This window comes from Ochotona princeps, chromosome 4, assembly GCF_030435755.1.
Source record: "Ochotona princeps isolate mOchPri1 chromosome 4, mOchPri1.hap1, whole genome shotgun sequence".
Lineage (NCBI taxonomy): Eukaryota > Metazoa > Chordata > Mammalia > Lagomorpha > Ochotonidae > Ochotona > Ochotona princeps.
The window spans coordinates 477,426-494,710 of record NC_080835.1 but is presented as its reverse complement, the minus strand read 5'-3'; the positions used below and the strand labels follow the sequence as shown (position 1 = coordinate 494,710).

Sequence of the window (17,285 nt, the reverse complement as noted above, 5' to 3'; positions counted from 1 at the left end):
GCCCCCTCAGTCCCCCATGGCCGTTCCCGCCCCCTCTGTCCCCCCATGGCCGTTCCCGCCCCCTCTGTCCCCCCATGGCCGTTCCCGCCCCCTCTGTCCCCCATGGCCGTTCCCGCCCCCTCTGTCCCCCATGGCCGTTCCCGCCCCCTCTGTCCCCCATGGCCGTTCCCGCCCCCTCTGTCCCCCCATGGCCGTTCCCGCCCCCTCTGTCCACCATGGCCATTCCCACCCCCTTGTCCCCCCATGCCCTTTCCTGTTTCTTCTGTCCCTCTCCACATGGCCATTCCCCCTCCCTCTTTCCCTCCCCCCCCCCCGTGGCCGTTCCCGCCCCCTCTCCCCCCCACCCATGGCTGTCCTGGTCCCTCTGCTGCACTATCTCAGTCATGTCCATCTGCTGGTATGTGGTCAGAAGTGTGAGGACAACCTTCCATCTTCTGGAGGCTCAAGGGCCTCCCTGGTCCCTGGTGGTCCAGGGTCTCACTCAGGGGTCCTGGCACTCAGCATCACTTGGACCCCACTGGGGAGACAGGAATGTGCCTGGCCTGTGTTCTTGGTGCTGCTGGGGGTGACAAGGCCTCAGGGACCCAGCCTCCCAGTGTGCCCTGACACAGCCTCCCCCACACCGTGGACATGTGACTGTGGCCTCGCCTCAGGTGGCATGGCTTCCAAGGGGTGATGGAGTCACCCAGACTTTGTTCCTGAACGTGTATGGGCTGTTTAAGCCGTGCTCTGAGATGACACGTGCCTGCAGGGGGCAGACTTGGCTCCCACCGTCTCTAAGGGGTACAGGGCAGGTTTGGGGGCGCTGTTACGTGTTCTTGGGTCCCGTGGAAAGTGAAGCTGGAGGTCTGTGCCTGGCCCAATGCTGGCTGCCCCCTCCACCTCCAGGGCCTCTAGCCACCACCACCTTCTCTGGTTTTCTCCATCCGGTGGTCCCTTCCTGCTTGGAATACTCCCAGGTGCTGCAGCCTGCCCTTGTCCCTGATCCTGCACCTGACATGGCCCTTGCAGTCACCTGTGGCGTGTCCCTGGTTGAGAGTGAGCAGACTGTCCTGGGGTCCTGAGGCATGATGTTGTGTGGGGCTCCATGCTTGAGCCCCTCTTCCCAAGGGGAGCCTCGCAGCCCCCACCCCACAGGGTCAGCGAGATACTCCTAGAGGGCCAGCTAGAAGCTCCCCGGGGGACACTGGTGCGGAGCCTCCTGCAGGGGCCGCCCAGGCTCTGTGGGGTGACCGCACGTCTCCGTCCCTTGCAGAGGCCTCATCCACATGCTGACCCACGTGGCCGAGGCGCTGCGCCAGGCCCGGCTGCTGTGCATCCTGGTCATCCCGCCTGCAGTCACTCCCGGGTAAGTGCTGTGCCCTCTGCCGTGTGCAGGCGCTGTCCACCCCGCCCCAGGGCAGGGCTGGGACGTTTTGCTGCTGGCCTCCCACTGCTTGCCTGTGAGCAGGTACAGCTGCGTCCACAGCAGATGAGGGACACAGTTCGAGAACAGGTCTGTTTCTCTTGGTCTGTGGGAGGCCTGTGGGCATTGCTGCCCCCTGCCCCTCCTACCGTGTCTGACCCCGTCCCAGGGCTTACCTCGGGGAGCACGGGCTCCCCGGAGGGTCCTGATTCTGGATGTGGGCAGCCTCCACAGGCCTCGCCTGCTGAGTCCGCTGCTTCTCTAAGGGATGGGGTGGCTAGAGGTAGCATGTGGGAGGATGTGGGGGCAGCTGGGAAGGGCTGTCTCTGGCCGTAGCCAGTGGGGTAGGTGTCTGGGGAGCCATCCCTGCCAGTCCACTGGAGCAGCCCGGACGAGGCTGACAAGAGCAGCCATTGCCAGCTGGATGGGGTGCGACGGACCGGCTCAGCCGGGAGCAATCAGTCCGACGGGAACAGGACCCCGGGAACGGTGGGCAAGGATTCGGCGAGTGGCAAACAGACACGACAACTCCAGGCAGTTGTATCTGAGTGCATTTTGCAAAAGTAAGGCATCAGCTTATATACAATAGATTATTGCAAAAGGACATTTTCCTTGTTTATTCATGTGGTTACATTTCTACAAATAATTATTCCAGGGAGATAAGCGGGTCTGTCGAAAAAAGATTGTTCTCTAACAGCCTGGTGACAGAATGCAGTTGCTATTTCTTGTGGACACAGTTTGGCACCAGCTGCAGTTTTAATCATTAAGCAGTTAGCTCTCATTGTGTTTTGTGCCTTACATTGGTTTTAATATTAACTTGTCTATTTTTCTTAGCTTTTCTTCCTGTATGGCTTTTTAAGCTATAGATTTCTACTATAATCTTCTTTTTAGGAATTCTCAAAAATAGTTCCAGGTAGGTTTATTAAAGCTAGTAACTTAATAGTTTTTATCTTACACTGTTTGCTGTCCTTGTCCAGTCTCCTGTCAGAAGGCTTCATAGAACTATAAAGGAACATTGAGCGTTTGCCACACATAAATAGCATTATTCCAGCCATAAAGATAAGAGTAAAGAGAGTATAGCCAGGAATGCCAAGACCACCAGAGATGCAGCCGAATCCAGGAGGCATCCTTCCTTGAAGCTTCCGCCTCGGCCTGGCGATTTCTCACGCAGGCTCCACTGGTGGTGGCGTGACAATGGGGGAACCATCTCAGTAACTAGGAGGAAGCTGCCCGGGTGTGGGATACCTGGGGAGGGCCAGCCCAGGCAGCTACCCCGCACTGCACCCAGAAAACATGCAGGTGAGGACGATGTAGGCAGAGCCCTGGGCAGTAGTCACAGCTGGTGAGCAGTCCACCCTGGGGCCCTGGGGGCTGGAGCAGGAGGTGTGACCAAAGGTAGGGTCAGCTGGGGCCAAGTGGGTGCTTAGCCCTGCTCACTACCGGGGCCCAGCAGACGTGGGGGTGCACCAGTTTCCCCCCAACACACATTGAGATATTCTCTTCAGAAATGAACACAGGACAGTAGGTTTTCCGCTGGAGGCCAGGCCAAGGGGACAGACCGCTTCTGTGTCATCCCATCCTGAGGACTGGAGAGTCCCTGCAGTGGCCCCATCAGGTGTAGACTGGGGGATGGTGCCAGAGCAGGGTGGGGCAGGCCTGGCACACCCCTCCTCAATGGCCACCTCACCAAGGGCTGCCCTCTGTGGAACATTGGGCCTGCCAGAGCCCTGGGCCTGGCCCAAGCTCTGTCTCTGAGAAGCAGAGCTGACCCCACTCAGTGCGGTCCTCGGGAGTAGCCAGTCTGGGGACTGGCACTGTGGGCTAGCCTCTGCTGCCCTCCCGGGCACGCCAGCAGGGAGCTGCATCGGAAGTGGGGCAGCCGGGCATTGGCCAGTGTCAGAAGAGGCAGTCGTGCCACGTCTGGGACATTGGAACCATGTGCAGTACCTGGGAGCCCCCGGAGAAGCCCACAGGGCCCTTCTCCAGGTCTGCCTGTGGGCACCTAACATCCTGGAGCCCTTCCTTCTTGGGTCAGCCTGTGTGAACTCCATGGCCAGGCCCTTCCTCCCCAGTTCTGCCTGTGTGAACTCCACACTGGGGCCCTTCCTCCTCGGGTCTGCCTGTGGGCACCCCACGCCCAGGCCCTTCCTCCTCGGGTCTGCCTGTGAGCACCCCACGCCCGGGCCCTTCCTCCTCGGGTCTGCCTGTGAGCACCCCACGCCCGGGCCCTTCCTCCTCGGGTCTGCCTGTGGGCACCCCATGCCCAGGCCCTTGCTCCTCAGGTCTGCCTGTGGGCACCCCACGCCCGGGCCCTTCCTCCTCGGGTCTGCCTGTGGACACCCCACGCCCAGGCCCTTGCTCCTCAGGTCTGCCTGTGGGCACCCCACGCCCGGGCCCTCCCTCCCTGGGATGGAACCCAGCATGAGCTTGCTCTTGCCCTGGGTCCGCAGCTGGATGCAGTCCAGTTCTGCCAGCTGCCCCTACCCTACCATGGCACCTAGCAGGGGCTTATTTATTTACTTACTTACTTATTTATTTATGATAATCTTTACATAGTTAATTAGGGCACAAAGGTTCAAGGGCTACAGGAAAGTGGGTAAGACTATTATTTCCACATTTTTTTTTCCTGTATCTGGAGTAAAGGGGGAGATAAAGGGAGAAGCCCCACCCAGTCTCCCACCCACCCCAGGTCCCCGATGTGGGGCATGCTTCAAGGGTCTTGCTCAAGTGGTTTTGATAGTTCAGCAGTTATGAATTGCTGCCAATCTCGCCATTCCAAGCACAATGAGGTTGCTGCAGAATCCACTGATTGACATAGTCCACCTTAGAGACTCCGTTTGCCCAGTTTTTCACTGCCAACATATGGCTGGGGTAGTTGATTAATTTGTTCTGTCCTCTGTTGTGGTACCAGGTATCCTCTGCAGGTTCCGATGGACTGCTATATCCTCCATGTGCACCTGGTTATGCTCTCAGTTGCTCCGTCTGAGCCTCTGAGGAGGCTCGGCTCTGGCACTTGCACTCCACGGCAGACAATGGAACCTGCACTTCTCTTCATGGTTGGGGTTCTGAGTCTGACAGTTCGATTGGGGAGATCCCCAATGAAACTTTGTTTGAGGTGATCCCAGACCAGATTCTTGTATGTACTTGCAAGTACAGGGTCCGGAATAGTCCATCGCCCCAATAAGCTGGTGGTTATAATTGCTAGGCTGGTTCTGTTTCCAGCCCTGACTTCCACTGGAACCAATGGGTGTTGGCAGTCCAGCCCAATTCTGCCCAGCACACACTCAGCCCCCACATAAGCCAGTGGGAGCTGCAGCCCAGTCAGAGTGACCCACAATAACCCCCACCAGACCTGCCCCCTGCCCTGGTTCCCATGCCTGCCATTATGTGCAGCAGACTAGTCCAGCCTGTCCCATATCCCATTGGGCTCTCATACATGTCAGTGGGCATTGAAGCCTAGTTCAACCTGACCAGCTCCACTATCCGGCCCACACACATGCTGTTGGTTGCCTTTCTGTCTAGCCACCCCAGCCCCTGTCCTGGTTTTTGTGCTCTCCAGTAGGAGTGGTAACCCAAAAGGGAGGAGCCCACTATTTCCCTTCCAGGCCACTCCCACTCCCAGACTCTGCACTCTCCTGGTGGTTCTGGAGTTCAGCTTGACAGATTCAGCCTCCAGTGCCAGCCTCTGCCAGCTGATGCTGTGACTAAGCCCTACCAACCCTCACCCACTCTAATTTTTGCTTGCACCAGGAGGAACAGTCAAACCAACCTGGCCTTTCCCTGATCTAGCTCATATGAGGCCCACAGATGTTGTAGCCCTGCCTGGCCTGGTCTGCCCCATCCCAATTCATGCTCTCCAGTGGAAGTGGTTGTCTAGCAGCGGAGCCCACATTTCCCCTGCCAGCCTTGCCCCCTCCTTCCCTGGTTCTCATGTGTGCTGTTTGGGCACTGCAGACACATCTGGTATGGGTCACCTCACCTTGGTATTTTGTAATGTGCACTGGTTTGTGTCACGTCCAAACCTGGCCTGACCCATACTGTTCTAGTGCTCGGATTCTCCAGCAGGTGATGTGAACTGGTTCAGCCTGGTCTGCCCCTGACCCATGCCAAATGTATGCCAGTGGGTGCCATTCTCTGGCCTGGTCTGGGCTGTTCCTTATTGTGCTTCTTGCGCTTACCTGCAGGGACTGTGTCGTGCCAGAGGAGTTGCCTAGGCCCCTCCATCAGTACCTCTCCCAATGCCAGATTTTGTGCGCATCGGTGGGTCCGTGAGCCAGCCCTACTCAGTTCACCTCCTGTCCTGGCAGGAACAGTGGCCTTTCCTGACTGGCCTTCAGCCCAATCTGATTCTTACTGTTGAATGTTTCAGCCCAGCCACGGCTTGTCCATACCCAAACACAGCTCACCCATGGCTCAGTAGGGGCAGAGACCCAGCCTAGTCCATCCCACATCTATCCTGGTCCCCCAGAGCACCAGACGGTGCTGGAGTCTAGCCTGGCTTGGTGCATCCAGTCCCAGTCCACACTTGTGCCAAGGGACACTCCAGCCATCTCCAGACCAGGACGCAGCCCCCACTCCAGCCCCCACATTCCTCAGTGGGAACCCCAGTCCAGCTAGGGTGTCCTCTTAGCTCCCCAACCAGGCCTGTTCCCAGCCATAGATCATGCACATGCCAGTGGTTGCTGTGATCCAGCTTGGCATAGCCCCTCACCTGTCTTGGCCTTTGCCTTCGATGCTGTGGCCTGGCATCCCTGGTTCATGCAAACCAGTCAGTGTAAGAGCCTAGATTGGCATGACCTGTGCTCCAGCCTGATTTCTATTTTTGCTTGTAGGCTAAGGTTTGCTCAGTCCTGCCCGGTCCACCCCATCCCATTACCCACCCACATATTAGTCAGCCACTGGAGCTACTTTGCCCAGCTTGTTGGACCCCCACGCCTGGACCAAGTGTTCACCAACGGGAGCTATGACCTGCCAGGGAAGTTTCCCAAGTTCCTTCACTTGACTCACTCCCAGATCCAGTTCTCATACATGCCAGTGGGTTTTAGGCCAGTGCCTGGCATAGTCTGGCCTTCCATTTGGCCTTGTATGAGCTGGTGAACGTTGCAGCCTGGCCCACCCCACACCCTATTCAGGATGCACATTCGGGTGCTGCTGTCTTGACCAGTCCAGACTGTTATTGGTTCCTTCACCTGTGAGTGATGGCAGGTTCCTTGGTCACACCTAGCTTAGTCCATCACCACCTCAACTCTTGAGCTAACCAGCGGGGCTAGTATTTCCACAGGGTTTGGCTCACACATCCCACAGAATCTACCCCCGGATATGGTTCTCTCGTGTGCTAGTTAATGTCATGGCCCAGCCTGTTGTGACCCATCTCCTGATCCATCATTCTGTCAGGTACTAGGATATGGTCCTGCTAGACAAGCCCCCAACCTTAGCTTTTGCATGGAGTGGTGTATGGTGGTAAGCATTGTTCAGTGATAAGGAGTTCTACATAGGACTCAAAGGAGGCCAGTATATCAGTATGACCCATAAAGATCATCTGGTTCCTCTCCTGCAACCTGCCAGGTCTCAGTACCCTTGCTTAGCTTCAAAGGAGAAGTTTCTCTGTCATTGGGGGGTCTTCAGGATTGATTCGCACAGTGGGCTCAACATGGAGCTACCTAAGCAGCAATTCATAGCCCCAAAACCCCAGAGTTTGCCACAGGGCGGCCAGCAGGTGCTGGTGCACTGGCTGCCCGGGGACAGCTCACCGTATGTTCATGGAGACGGACCCGGCCTGGGACCTGCCAGCGGCCTGTTTTACCCCCCAGACCCCAAGGTCACCCCCTCCCGATCCCATCTACTGCACAATGTTGGCGGTGGGTGGGGCCCAGGCCCACCCCAGCAGGGATTTCTATCAGCCACACAGGGCCAGGTCCCATTCTCACAGGTTCCTGGGGCCCATTTCCCGTGGCCTTCCTCTCCCCTCTGCTGGGATCTCCCCTGTGACAGCATCTCTGGTCCTTCCCCATGTTCTCCAGGGCCCCCCGACCCAGGCGCCACCAAAGTGACGTCACTCAAGACCATGCGCTGGAAGGGGTAGTCGAGAACTTGGTGGCCACACACAGTGCTGGGCGCTAGAGCCAGCCCTGGCCAAGCCTACAGGGCATCAGTGGGGAGGGTCCGGCCTAGCTGGAGTTGGGTTCTTACCTGGAGTCTCTCGACGTCAGGCATTGGGCAGTCTGAGTCAGCCCAGGCGGTGGCAGTGTTTGGCCTGGCCCTGCTGGCCTGTCCGTCTGCAGCCCCCTGCAGGTCCCAGCCTGGGGGCGGGAAGGGGAGTTGTTCCAGGGCCACATCCTTGACCAAGTGGAAGTGTCATGGCACTGCAGCTTTGTCCTCCACTAGAGGGACCTGCTGTCCCAGGGGAGGTGCCTGGGCAGGGCTTGTGCTGCTGCCTGCACGGGCCCCAAAGTGAGGAGACAGCGAGGGATGGGACCCTGGGGCGGGTGGGAGGACAGTGAGAAGCACCAATTGGGTCCAGGGCCACCTCCTGCGGTGTAAGAACCCCTGGCCTTCTGCCAGACCAGAGTAAGGCAGAATTGCCACCCCATCCCAGGCTGCTGGTCAGACGCAGGACCCTGATCTGTGGGGACCACCTCCAGTCTACCCCAGGTTAGACACAGGACCCTGATCTGTGGGACCACCGCCAGTCCACCCCAGTCCACTGATCAACACAGGACCCTGACAGAGGACACCTCCAGTCCACCCCAGGCCATTGTCACATCTACTTGTGTCTGATCAAATCCTTTGGCTTTGAGGTGGAAGTTCAAGTCCCACCCCTCTCCTGGTGCAGGTATCTGTCCTCACACTCGGTGCTGGCCCTGCTGTAGGAAAGATACCTGGAGGCTCTGATGGGCGACACCAGGACATTGGACTAGACGCAGCCACTGGGTTTGCATTCCTGAGACAGAGAGAGGAGCCAGGACTGAGCCTGGGGTCTCCAGGGTTCAGCTGTGCCGGGACTGAGGGGCATGGCACAGGGAGTCCTCCGTGGGGATCAGGCTGGGCTCTGGGAAAGAGGTGCTGGGGCTGGCCAGGTGCCTGGGACTCCTGGCCCCGATGGTGTCATGTGTGCCCCCTCCCTGCCACTCTCCCTCCTCCCCAGCAGTTCTGAGCCCATAGGAGGGCTGTCCCAGGAGACGCAGCCTGGTGCATCTGAATCCAGGGATAGGAGGAGCCGGGATTGCCTGTGCCTGCCTGCCATGTCACAGAAGGAAAACCCACACAGCCCTTTCCCGTCCCTGGAAGCCTGCGGTGCTTTGTCCCGCCTGACTCATACTACCTTCCCAACACTCCTCTGGGCAGGCCCTGAGTGGACTTGGGCACCAGGACACGGGCCCACAGTACGCTTTGGGCAGCCCTCATGTGGCTCACATCTGGTCTGGGCCTGGAACCTTCTGTATGGTCCCAGCATGAGCCACGGTCATCCACCCGTGTGCCTCTGCACCCATCCAGGACGCCCAGCGCTGTCCCCTCTTCTCTGCCATGCTTCTCCCCATGTGGCTGTGGTCTGAATGTATACCCAGGGCACTTATTGGTGTTCAGACCCCGTGTGACGTGTGGGGAGTGGGCTCAGCACCCCTGTGGTTCTTTTTTTTTTTAAAGATTTATTTTTATTACAAAGTCAGATATACAGAGAGGAGGAGAGACAGGAAGATCTTCCATCCGAGGATTCACTCCCCAAGTGAGCCGCAACGGGCTGATGCGCGCCGATCCGAAGCCGGGAACCAGGAACCTCCTCCAGGTCTCCCACGCGGGTGCAGGGTCCCAAAGCATTGGGCCGTCCTCGACTGCTTTCCCAGGCCACAAGCAGGGAGCTGGATGGGAAGTGGAGCTGCCGGGATTAGAACCGGCACCCATCTGGGATCCCGGGGCGTTCAAGGCGAGGACTTTAGCCGCTAGGCCACGCCGCCGGGCCCATGCACCCCTGTGGTTCTGACCCAGCGTGAGGAGTGGGGAGCGGGCTTGGCACCCCTGTGGTCCTGACCCAACGTGACGTGTGAGGCGATGTGAGGAGTAGGATCTGTGCCCCTGTAATGGCTCAGTGGTGATCGAGCCACCTGCATCATTGGCCCCCTTTTACTGGAGCATCTGTGGACGCTCACGGGGAAGCAGTGCACGGCCCATGAACAGGTCCCACAGCCTCGGGGAACCCAAACTCATTTGTGCTGTGACAGCCCTTTGGGGTGCAGGGTGAGCCCCTGCGAGATCTCTGTCACTCTTCCACTCAAACTAATGAAGCCTTTGAGGACTTCATTAGTTTGGGCTCTGAGGGTGTTGGGAATCCAGAGAGAAGGCTGCACCTGCCAGCAAGCTAAGCAGGTGAGGCACAAGGCACACCAGAAGGGGGACAGGGAGCCAGCCACAGCACAGAGAACAGGGCTGCTGTGCCCCACGTCACTCCTCACCCCCAGCCCTAGCCCCAGCCCCAGGACTTTCTCCAATACTGCCCCACAGGCTGCCCAGGGAACCTTCCACAGCGGTGGGGCTCTGAGGGTGTTGGCTGCCACTGCTACGTCAGCACGCGAGATGAGCCCATTTCAGGGGTCTGTTCACATCCTGCCTGCGCTTCCCGCTGACATGTGCCACGGGAGGCAGCAGGTGATGTGCCGGTACTCGGGTCCCTGCCACCCACTGGGAGACCCGGGTGGAGTGCAGGCTCCTGCCTGGGGCCCAGCCCAGGCCTGGCCGCTGGAGTCTGTCTGACCCTTGGAGTCCTTGTTCACACTGGAAGCGACCAGCTGCTGGGGCCCTCACAAGTGTGGCTGTCGCTGTGGCTGTCCCCAGCTGCACACTCTGGGCCGTCAGCTGTAGCTGTATCTGTCCCGTGTCCCTGCGGTGCTCACCACAAATTCAGCTCCTGGGGCCGGTCCCCTCTGGTAGAGTGTGAGCCCCAGGAGGGACACGTCTGAGGTCCCGGCCCGTGGGCAGTGGGAGTCCGTCTGGTACACCAAATTCTGGCTTCGAGGCCACCAGAGTATGTGAGTTCTAGGGGCTGCTGTGGGCCATCCTGGTGCCCCTGAGCTATGGGCAGAGCACGTGGGCCATCCTGGGCCCTCCGAGCACAGGGACAGTGTCCTTGTCCATCAGGGCACGTGCCAGCAGAGCCCACACATGAGTGCTTTGGGTTCATGCTGGAACTGGACAATCTCATGGCATATGGCACCCCTCATAGCCATGTTCTCCTCTGCCTGGGCTCGGCCAGCTCCTGGACACCTGCTCGGGCCTTAGGATTGTCACCACGAGCAAGCTGCAGGCCACCCTGTCTGGGGAAAGAGGGGTGCGCAGGCTGCTGGCTGTGACCGAGGCCCCACTGGCCGCCCTGTGTGCAGGTTGCTGGCTGTGACTGAGGCCCCACTCACCACCCTGTGTGCGGGCTGCTGTCTGTGACCAAGGCCCCACTGGCTGCCCTGTGTGCCGGCTGCTGGCTGTGACCAAGGCCTGCTGGCTGTGGGACTAAAGGCTGCCCTTGTCTGCAGGACTGACCGGCTGGGCACATTCACACACAAGGAGTTTGAGCAGCTGGCCCCTGTGATGGATGGCTTCAGTCTCATGACCTATGACTTCTCTGCCTCATCACAGCAGTGAGTGTGACCTGGGCTCTCAAAGACCACCTGCTGGCTGTGGGCCCTGCTGGACACCCCGTCAGACGCCCCTCCTGGCTGTGGGCCCTGCCGGACACCCCGTCAGACGCCCCTCCTGGCTGTGGGCCCTGCCGGACACCCGTTAGACGCCCCTCCTGCCTGTGGGCTCTGCCGGACACCCCTGTTAGACGCCCCTCCTGCCTGTGGGCTCTGCCGGACACCCCTCCTGGCTGTGGGCCCTGCCGGACACCCCTGTCAGATGCCCCTCCTGGCTGTGGGCTCTGCCGGACACCCCTGTCAGATGCCCCTCCTGGCTGTGGGCTCTGCCAGATACCCCTGCTGGGCAGAGCCCTGGGGAAACCAACCTAAGGGGCGAAGTCTGATTTGCCACGGGTCTGCTGGCCCTCCTTCCCTCTGGGATCCCCAGGCCTGGGACCCTGGCCTGCACTCGGGGTGGACTGTGCAGTGAGCACCCTCCCTGTGGGTGGGGACTGTGAAGGGAGCTTGGCCACTTTGCCCACAGCCTCGTTTTCTGTTTTTTCCTGACCCCGGGGATGGGAGCCTGGCCGTACCCAGAGGGAGATGAGTTGTCCACAGTGAGGCCTCTGGGCCTGGGGTGAACCGCAGGGCTCCCACCCGTTGACCTCTGCCCTCGCTGCTCCTGCAGCCCTGGCCCCAATGCCCCACTGTCCTGGGTTCGAGCTTGTGTGCAAGTCTTGGACCCCCAGTCAAAATGGCGGAGCAAGATCCTGCTGGGGCTCAACTTCTACGGCATGGACTACGCAGCCGCCAAGGATGCCCGGGAGCCCGTCGTGGGGGCCAGGTGAGCCCAGGGACCCTCAGCATGGGGCCCAGGAGCCCGTCTTGGGAGTGGGGCTTGAGAAGCGCAGGTACCCCGATTCCCCTGGACTGGGAACCACAGGTTCAGAGACGTAGGCCTAGAGTGCCGAGGTGGTGAGTAGTGTGCCATGATCAGGCGAGGGGTGTGTTGTGTGCCAGATGAGGGGTGTGCCATGGCCAGGCGAGGAGGGTGCCGCGTGCCAGGAGAGGGGTGCACCATGGGACTGTCCCCACCTCCGCCCACTGGGAAAGCTGGACTGGACTCCTGTCCTCCACCATCCCCATGGGCTCGGCGTCACCTCTGACCCACAGCCCTTGGTATTTTTGTTCCTCTGTAGGTTTTTGTTTTTAAGGTTTTTTAATTTAACTTTTTGAACTTTAGAGTTACAGAGGGAGTGGAAGGGAGAGAGATCTTCCATCTGCTGGCTCACACCCCACATGGCCACAGCAGCTGGGGCTGGCCTATCCGAAGCCAGGAGTTTCATCCGGGTCTGCGTGTGGGTGCAGGGACCCACAGCGTTGAGACATCCTCCATTGTGTCCCAAGCACATTAGAAGGGGGCTGCTTGGGAAGTGGAGCAGCTGGGACTCAAACCAGCACCACATGGGGTTCCGTCATTTCATGCAGCATCCACACCCCAGGCTGGCCCCTCTGGTGTTTGCTCTGTTCCTCCTGTTTGTGTCTTTGTTTGGGGTCCTGTCGGGCTGTGGGCCTGGCCCCCTGGGACTGGCCGGGCTGAGTGCTGGGTGTCTGCCCTGGGACAGGCAGGTTCCGCCTCTGGGGAGCAGTCTGCACCCCGTTTTCCTGGAGAGCCGGACCTGGAGATTACTCACTGAGCTGAGGGGTCTCCCTAGCCTGCACTTATCCCAGCAGTGAGCTGAGGGATCCTCCAGGGGATGACCCTGGGCACCCGTGGGGCAGCTCAGGCCTGGACCCAGACCAGCTGCTGACCCGAGGGGAGGGCCCTGGGCACTGGTGGGGCAGAGGGGCTCAGGCCTGGACCCAGACCAACTGCTGACCCGAGGGGAGGGCCCTGGGCACCCGTGGGGCAGCTCAGGCCTGGACCCAGACCAACTGCTGACCCCAGGGGAGGGCCCTGGGCACCAGTGGGGCAGAGGGGCTCAGGCCTGGACCCAGACCACAGACAGGAGCAGGTGGGTGGATGGAGCCTCACCTCACTTTGTGGCCAGTCGCTGCCGCCCTGCCTGCTGTTGTAGCAGACGCCAGCTCAGCAGGGCAGCCTCCCAGAGGCAGGAAGTGCTGACAGGGCGAAGGTGTGCCTGCCCTGGTCCCGGCCAGCTGCTTCAGAGGACATGGTATGGGAGGGCTGGTAGCAGGTGCCCACAGCCACCAGTCTGCTCGGTGGTCCTGGCTTGCAGCAGCCAGCAGCAGTTCCTCCCATCTGAGGCCAAGGAGGAGCCCTGCCCTCCCAGGGCCCTGCACTCACCCCCAGGCCGGGCCGGGGGATCCCGAGGGCTCTAGACATGCTCAGAGCCCTGCCCTGGCCAGGGGGGTCTCCACTGACCCACCGTCCCCCAACACGGGTGAACTCAGGTGGAGCTCTGCTTTTTTTTCCCCCCATTTATCTACTTGAAAAGTAGTTAACACAGAAGGAGACCTTCATCCATCGGCTCACTCCCCAGATGGCCGCACTGCTGGGAGCTGAACCGTGTTGAGGGCAGGAGCCAGAGCTCCATCTGGGTCTACTGTGGGTGCAGGGACCTGAACACCGGGCCGCCAGCCGGGACCCTGGCCACTGCACCACTCATCCGTCCTCTCCTCCCTCTGTTGGCATAGACAGGCTTTTCTCAGAATTCTCTCATGTGTCCAGACCTGCCCCCTAAGGTCGCATGATCATCTGTCAGGGCCTTGGCTGTCCCCTGGCGTCAGCTCCATCCTCCTGCCTGAAGGTGGGCGAGGGCCCTCAGGCTGTGGAGAACAGGGGTGCCTGTCCACAGCGGCCCTGTGATGGCAGCTCGGAGCAGTGTCCACTCACTGTGGTCTGGCCACTCCTCTCCAAGTGGTTCATTTCTACCCTGGGTCCTCTGGAAAGCAGCCTCTTCTGAGGCTGGACACGCTGTGACCCCATGAGTCCCTTGGCCCCGTGAGGGGAGTTTAGTGAGTGGGTGATTTGCCACCATAAAGGTAGCTCAGGGGCCTTGTGCTGTGGTGGAGGGGGTCAGGCTGCCCACCTGCGGGGCCAGCATCCCACATGGGTGCCAGTTCAGTCCCGGTGCCTCCACTTCCCATCCAGGTCCCTGCACCTGCATGGGAGACCTGGATAGAGCTCCAGACTCTGACTTTGTCATTCAAAGACAGACAGTCCAGGGAAGCCCAGTCTGAGCTTAGGAGGGAGGTCGAGGCTGGGCCAGGGGTCTCCAGCATCTGCACTAAGTGCTGTGTGGGGCTGGGATTTAGGACCCCTGCCCAGGAGCAGCCCCAGCCCCGCTCCTGGGGCTGGCCCTCACCTGGCCTGCTGCCCGACAGGAAGAGGGGTCCCTCGCAGCAGGCCTGGGGGCCCATCGGCTGCCGTCCGTTAGCCTTGGGCACGGTCCCAGCACAGGCAGCCATGCCATCTGCTCAGCATACCCAGAGCCAAGGTCCTGCAGTTCAGAAGGCCAGTTGCCATGTGGTGTTGAGGGCCAGCCATCTGTGCCTGCCCTGAAAGGGGGATCTGTGATGCGGTGTCCACTGGTGGTGCCCACGGCCATGGGCTCCTTGGGTCGTAGCTTCATCACTCCTTGGCAGCCACGGAGCACCCCAGAGCACCCCGGAAGGTGCGTCTCACTCCTGACCCTGTGCTCTCCCCTGCCAGCGTTTAGTCCATCGCAGGTGGATCTAGGTACCGATGTGTAGCACCCTGTGGCTGCCCACTGCCCGGGTGTCCCTCCCATGTAGGCTTCGGCAGGACCTGCCCCAAAGGCTGCCAGGAGCCCAGGGCCCTAGCCCTCTGGGGGAGGCTCCTGGCTTGGCCTCCCAGCCTCCCACTGCACAGATGCCCGGGCTGTGGCCAGGGAGGCCGGGGGAGTGGTCGTCATGCTGTAGAGGTTGTATCTACAGCTGCCAGGACAGGGAGGCTGGGGAGGTGGCCAGGGAGGCCAGGGGAGTGGCCGTCCCACTGTAGAGGTTGTGCTTGCAGCTGCCAGGGCAGGTGTAGGCCATGTTTGGGCAGCACTTGAGCCTGTTTCACAGCACATTCAGTGTGCCCAGCCACGGCCCCTGCACACTGCCCACCCCAGTTCCACCTCCCAGGACCGCTTTCTGCATGCACCTTCTCTCTCGACCAGGGACAAAAATTGAGGAGCGAGCAGCTTGTAACGTGAGTTCTGCTCCCTGCAAAGCCGTTCTGCACTGTCCAGCTGCGGTCCCTGGCTTCGTCCCCCGTCCACCCACACATACACCATGGTGTGCTGGTTCCTATCCCTTCTCTCTGCTGGAGTGTCCTTCTGACCCCACCTTCAGAGGCCATGGTTCCACCTCTGCCCCAAGCCTTGCCGGCACCTTCAGAGCAGACACAGCTACCTTCCTGTCTGCTGCTGCACAGCCAGCTTCATCCTGGGACCGCCCAGCAGACGAGAAACAGGCCCCGTGCCCGAGAAGCTGACCCACTCAGCCCTGGGAGGAAGGCTGGGCCCTCGGCCCTGGCACCGCACGCTGCGCCTTTCCTCCATTGGAGACGCAGAGATGGAAGGGAGGAAATTTGCTATCGCTGGCTCACTCCCCAAATGGCCACAGCGGCCAGAGCTGGGCTAATGTGGACCAGGAGCCAGGAGCTGCTTCAAGGTATCCCACGCGGGTGCAGAGTCCCAAGCGCTTGGGCCAGTCTGCGCTGCTTTCCCAGGCCACAAGCAGGGTGGGAAGCAGCCAGGACTGGAGCTGACACCCTGTGGGATCCTGTGCCTTGGTGCTGACCCCAGGCATGGCCGTCATCCCTGCCTGTCCCACACCTTTCCTCCCCTCCTAGTTAGCCTGGCCTGAGTGGTCCGAGCCGACAGGCACATGGGTCCAGTCTGCTGTCAACGAGCCCTGCTCTGAAGCCTGTTGGAGCGGACGAGGCCGAGGCCCCGGCGGGGAGCGTGACATCGCCCTAACCCACTCCCCGCCCCGTGTCCTCTGAGCTGGGCGGGCTCAGCTACCACTCTGGGTCAGCTTTCCCCCTGGCTCTGGGGATTCAGGCTGGCCAATGCGCTGAGGCTGTCAGGGCAGGACAGACGCCTGGCCCCCTGCCCTCCCGGGGTGTCCCAGTCCAGGCCCCTCAGCAGGCCTAGTCAAGGGGGATGCCCCCGTGGGGCCTGCTCGTGGTGGGGGAAGGGTTGGGCGCCTGTCTTCCATGAGCATGTGTCCTTCATTCCTGCCTCTCTCCCTGCGGGGGTGACCGCCCAAGCCCAGGAGCCCCAGGCTCATCTTCCTCACACTGTTCCCAGGGGCCCTGCCCGGTGGGGCGGGCACCAGAGCTCACACAGGTGTGCGATTTAGCGCCCGTGGGGAAACCCTGCTCCCTGCAGCAGCCCCTCGCCCCCAGCTGCACTGACCCCGCAGTCGGCCTGCTTCCTGGGTTGGCCTCCTGTCCTGAGCTGTAGCGGGGATTTTGTTGGATGCTTGGTTGTTGCTTTGTCAACTAGTCCTCCATCGACAGGCAGGGGCAGGGGGGTCCTCTGCCAGCAACTTCTTCTTACCTCTCCCACTACCCCCTCGCCGCTCCCCAGGCTCTCACTGGGCCCTACAAGGACAGGTCCAGGCCCTGGCCTTAGCTGACATAGTTGGGAGTAGGGTTGCCACCAGGCCAGGAGCCACCAGACTGGGTGGGCGCCCTCCCTCTGCCACAGCTGTCCACGTGGGGCCAGGAGGGGAGAGTGCAGCCTCTATCTGTGGCTGGGCCCGTGTGTGGGGAGCAGGGAGAGCCCACTGCTGCCTCCTCCCCAACTCTCCCAGAACCCCACCACCCTTGTGTGTGATGGCCTCACTGGCCATAGCCTGCACATGGCCACCAGGGTGCCCTGGACCCCCGGGCTGTCCTTTGTCACCACAGCTGGTACTGCTCACGCTCCCTGCCTGGGTGTGGCAGGAGCTGGGAGGCCTCAGTCCCTGCCTGGCCTGTCTCAGGGCTACAGCTTGCATCTCCACCCCTGGGGGTCCGCGTGTAGGGGGAGGGGCAGGCAGTCATCCAACCTGGAGCACTCTGTGCCCAGGGGCATAGCCCTCAGCTGTGCTTCTTGTGGGGTAACCTGTTTATGCCCAGCCACCTGCCAGACCCCCTGTCTGGGCTGCTGGTTGCTGTGACCCTTGGTGCGTGGTCACAGCTGTCCAATGAGATGGCTGTGAGCGCTGCTCCGACAAGCTGCCCGAAGCCTCGGCCCTAGCCAGCAGTGTGGGGGACCGTCAGCCTCATGGGGCTGTTGTCCACAGTGGGGATCCCA

General features: G+C 60.8%; 3 protein-coding genes across 4 annotated transcripts in view; 2 read left to right on the top strand and 1 right to left on the bottom strand.

Annotated features, from left to right (window-relative positions):
- LOC101522097 (RNA polymerase II, I and III subunit L) overlaps nt 1–17,285 on the top strand; it is a 38,394-nt gene that overhangs the window by 8,450 nt on the left and 12,659 nt on the right. The gene's annotated exons all lie outside the window — the stretch shown is intronic.
- Nucleotides 1–17,285, bottom strand: part of LOC101532587 (tetraspanin-4) — a 33,409-nt gene that overhangs the window by 4,256 nt on the left and 11,868 nt on the right. The gene's annotated exons all lie outside the window — the stretch shown is intronic.
- The window catches only part of LOC101532829 (chitinase domain-containing protein 1), a 28,335-nt gene that overhangs the window by 10,193 nt on the left and 857 nt on the right, over nt 1–17,285 (top strand). For both annotated transcript variants that reach the window (XM_058662642.1, XM_058662641.1), the window contains exons 8-10: nt 1,256–1,348; nt 10,924–11,028; nt 11,696–11,851. In XM_058662642.1, the coding sequence (XP_058518625.1) occupies nt 1,256–1,348; nt 10,924–11,028; nt 11,696–11,851 (354 nt within the window). The remainder of the gene's footprint in view (nt 1–1,255; nt 1,349–10,923; nt 11,029–11,695; nt 11,852–17,285) is intronic.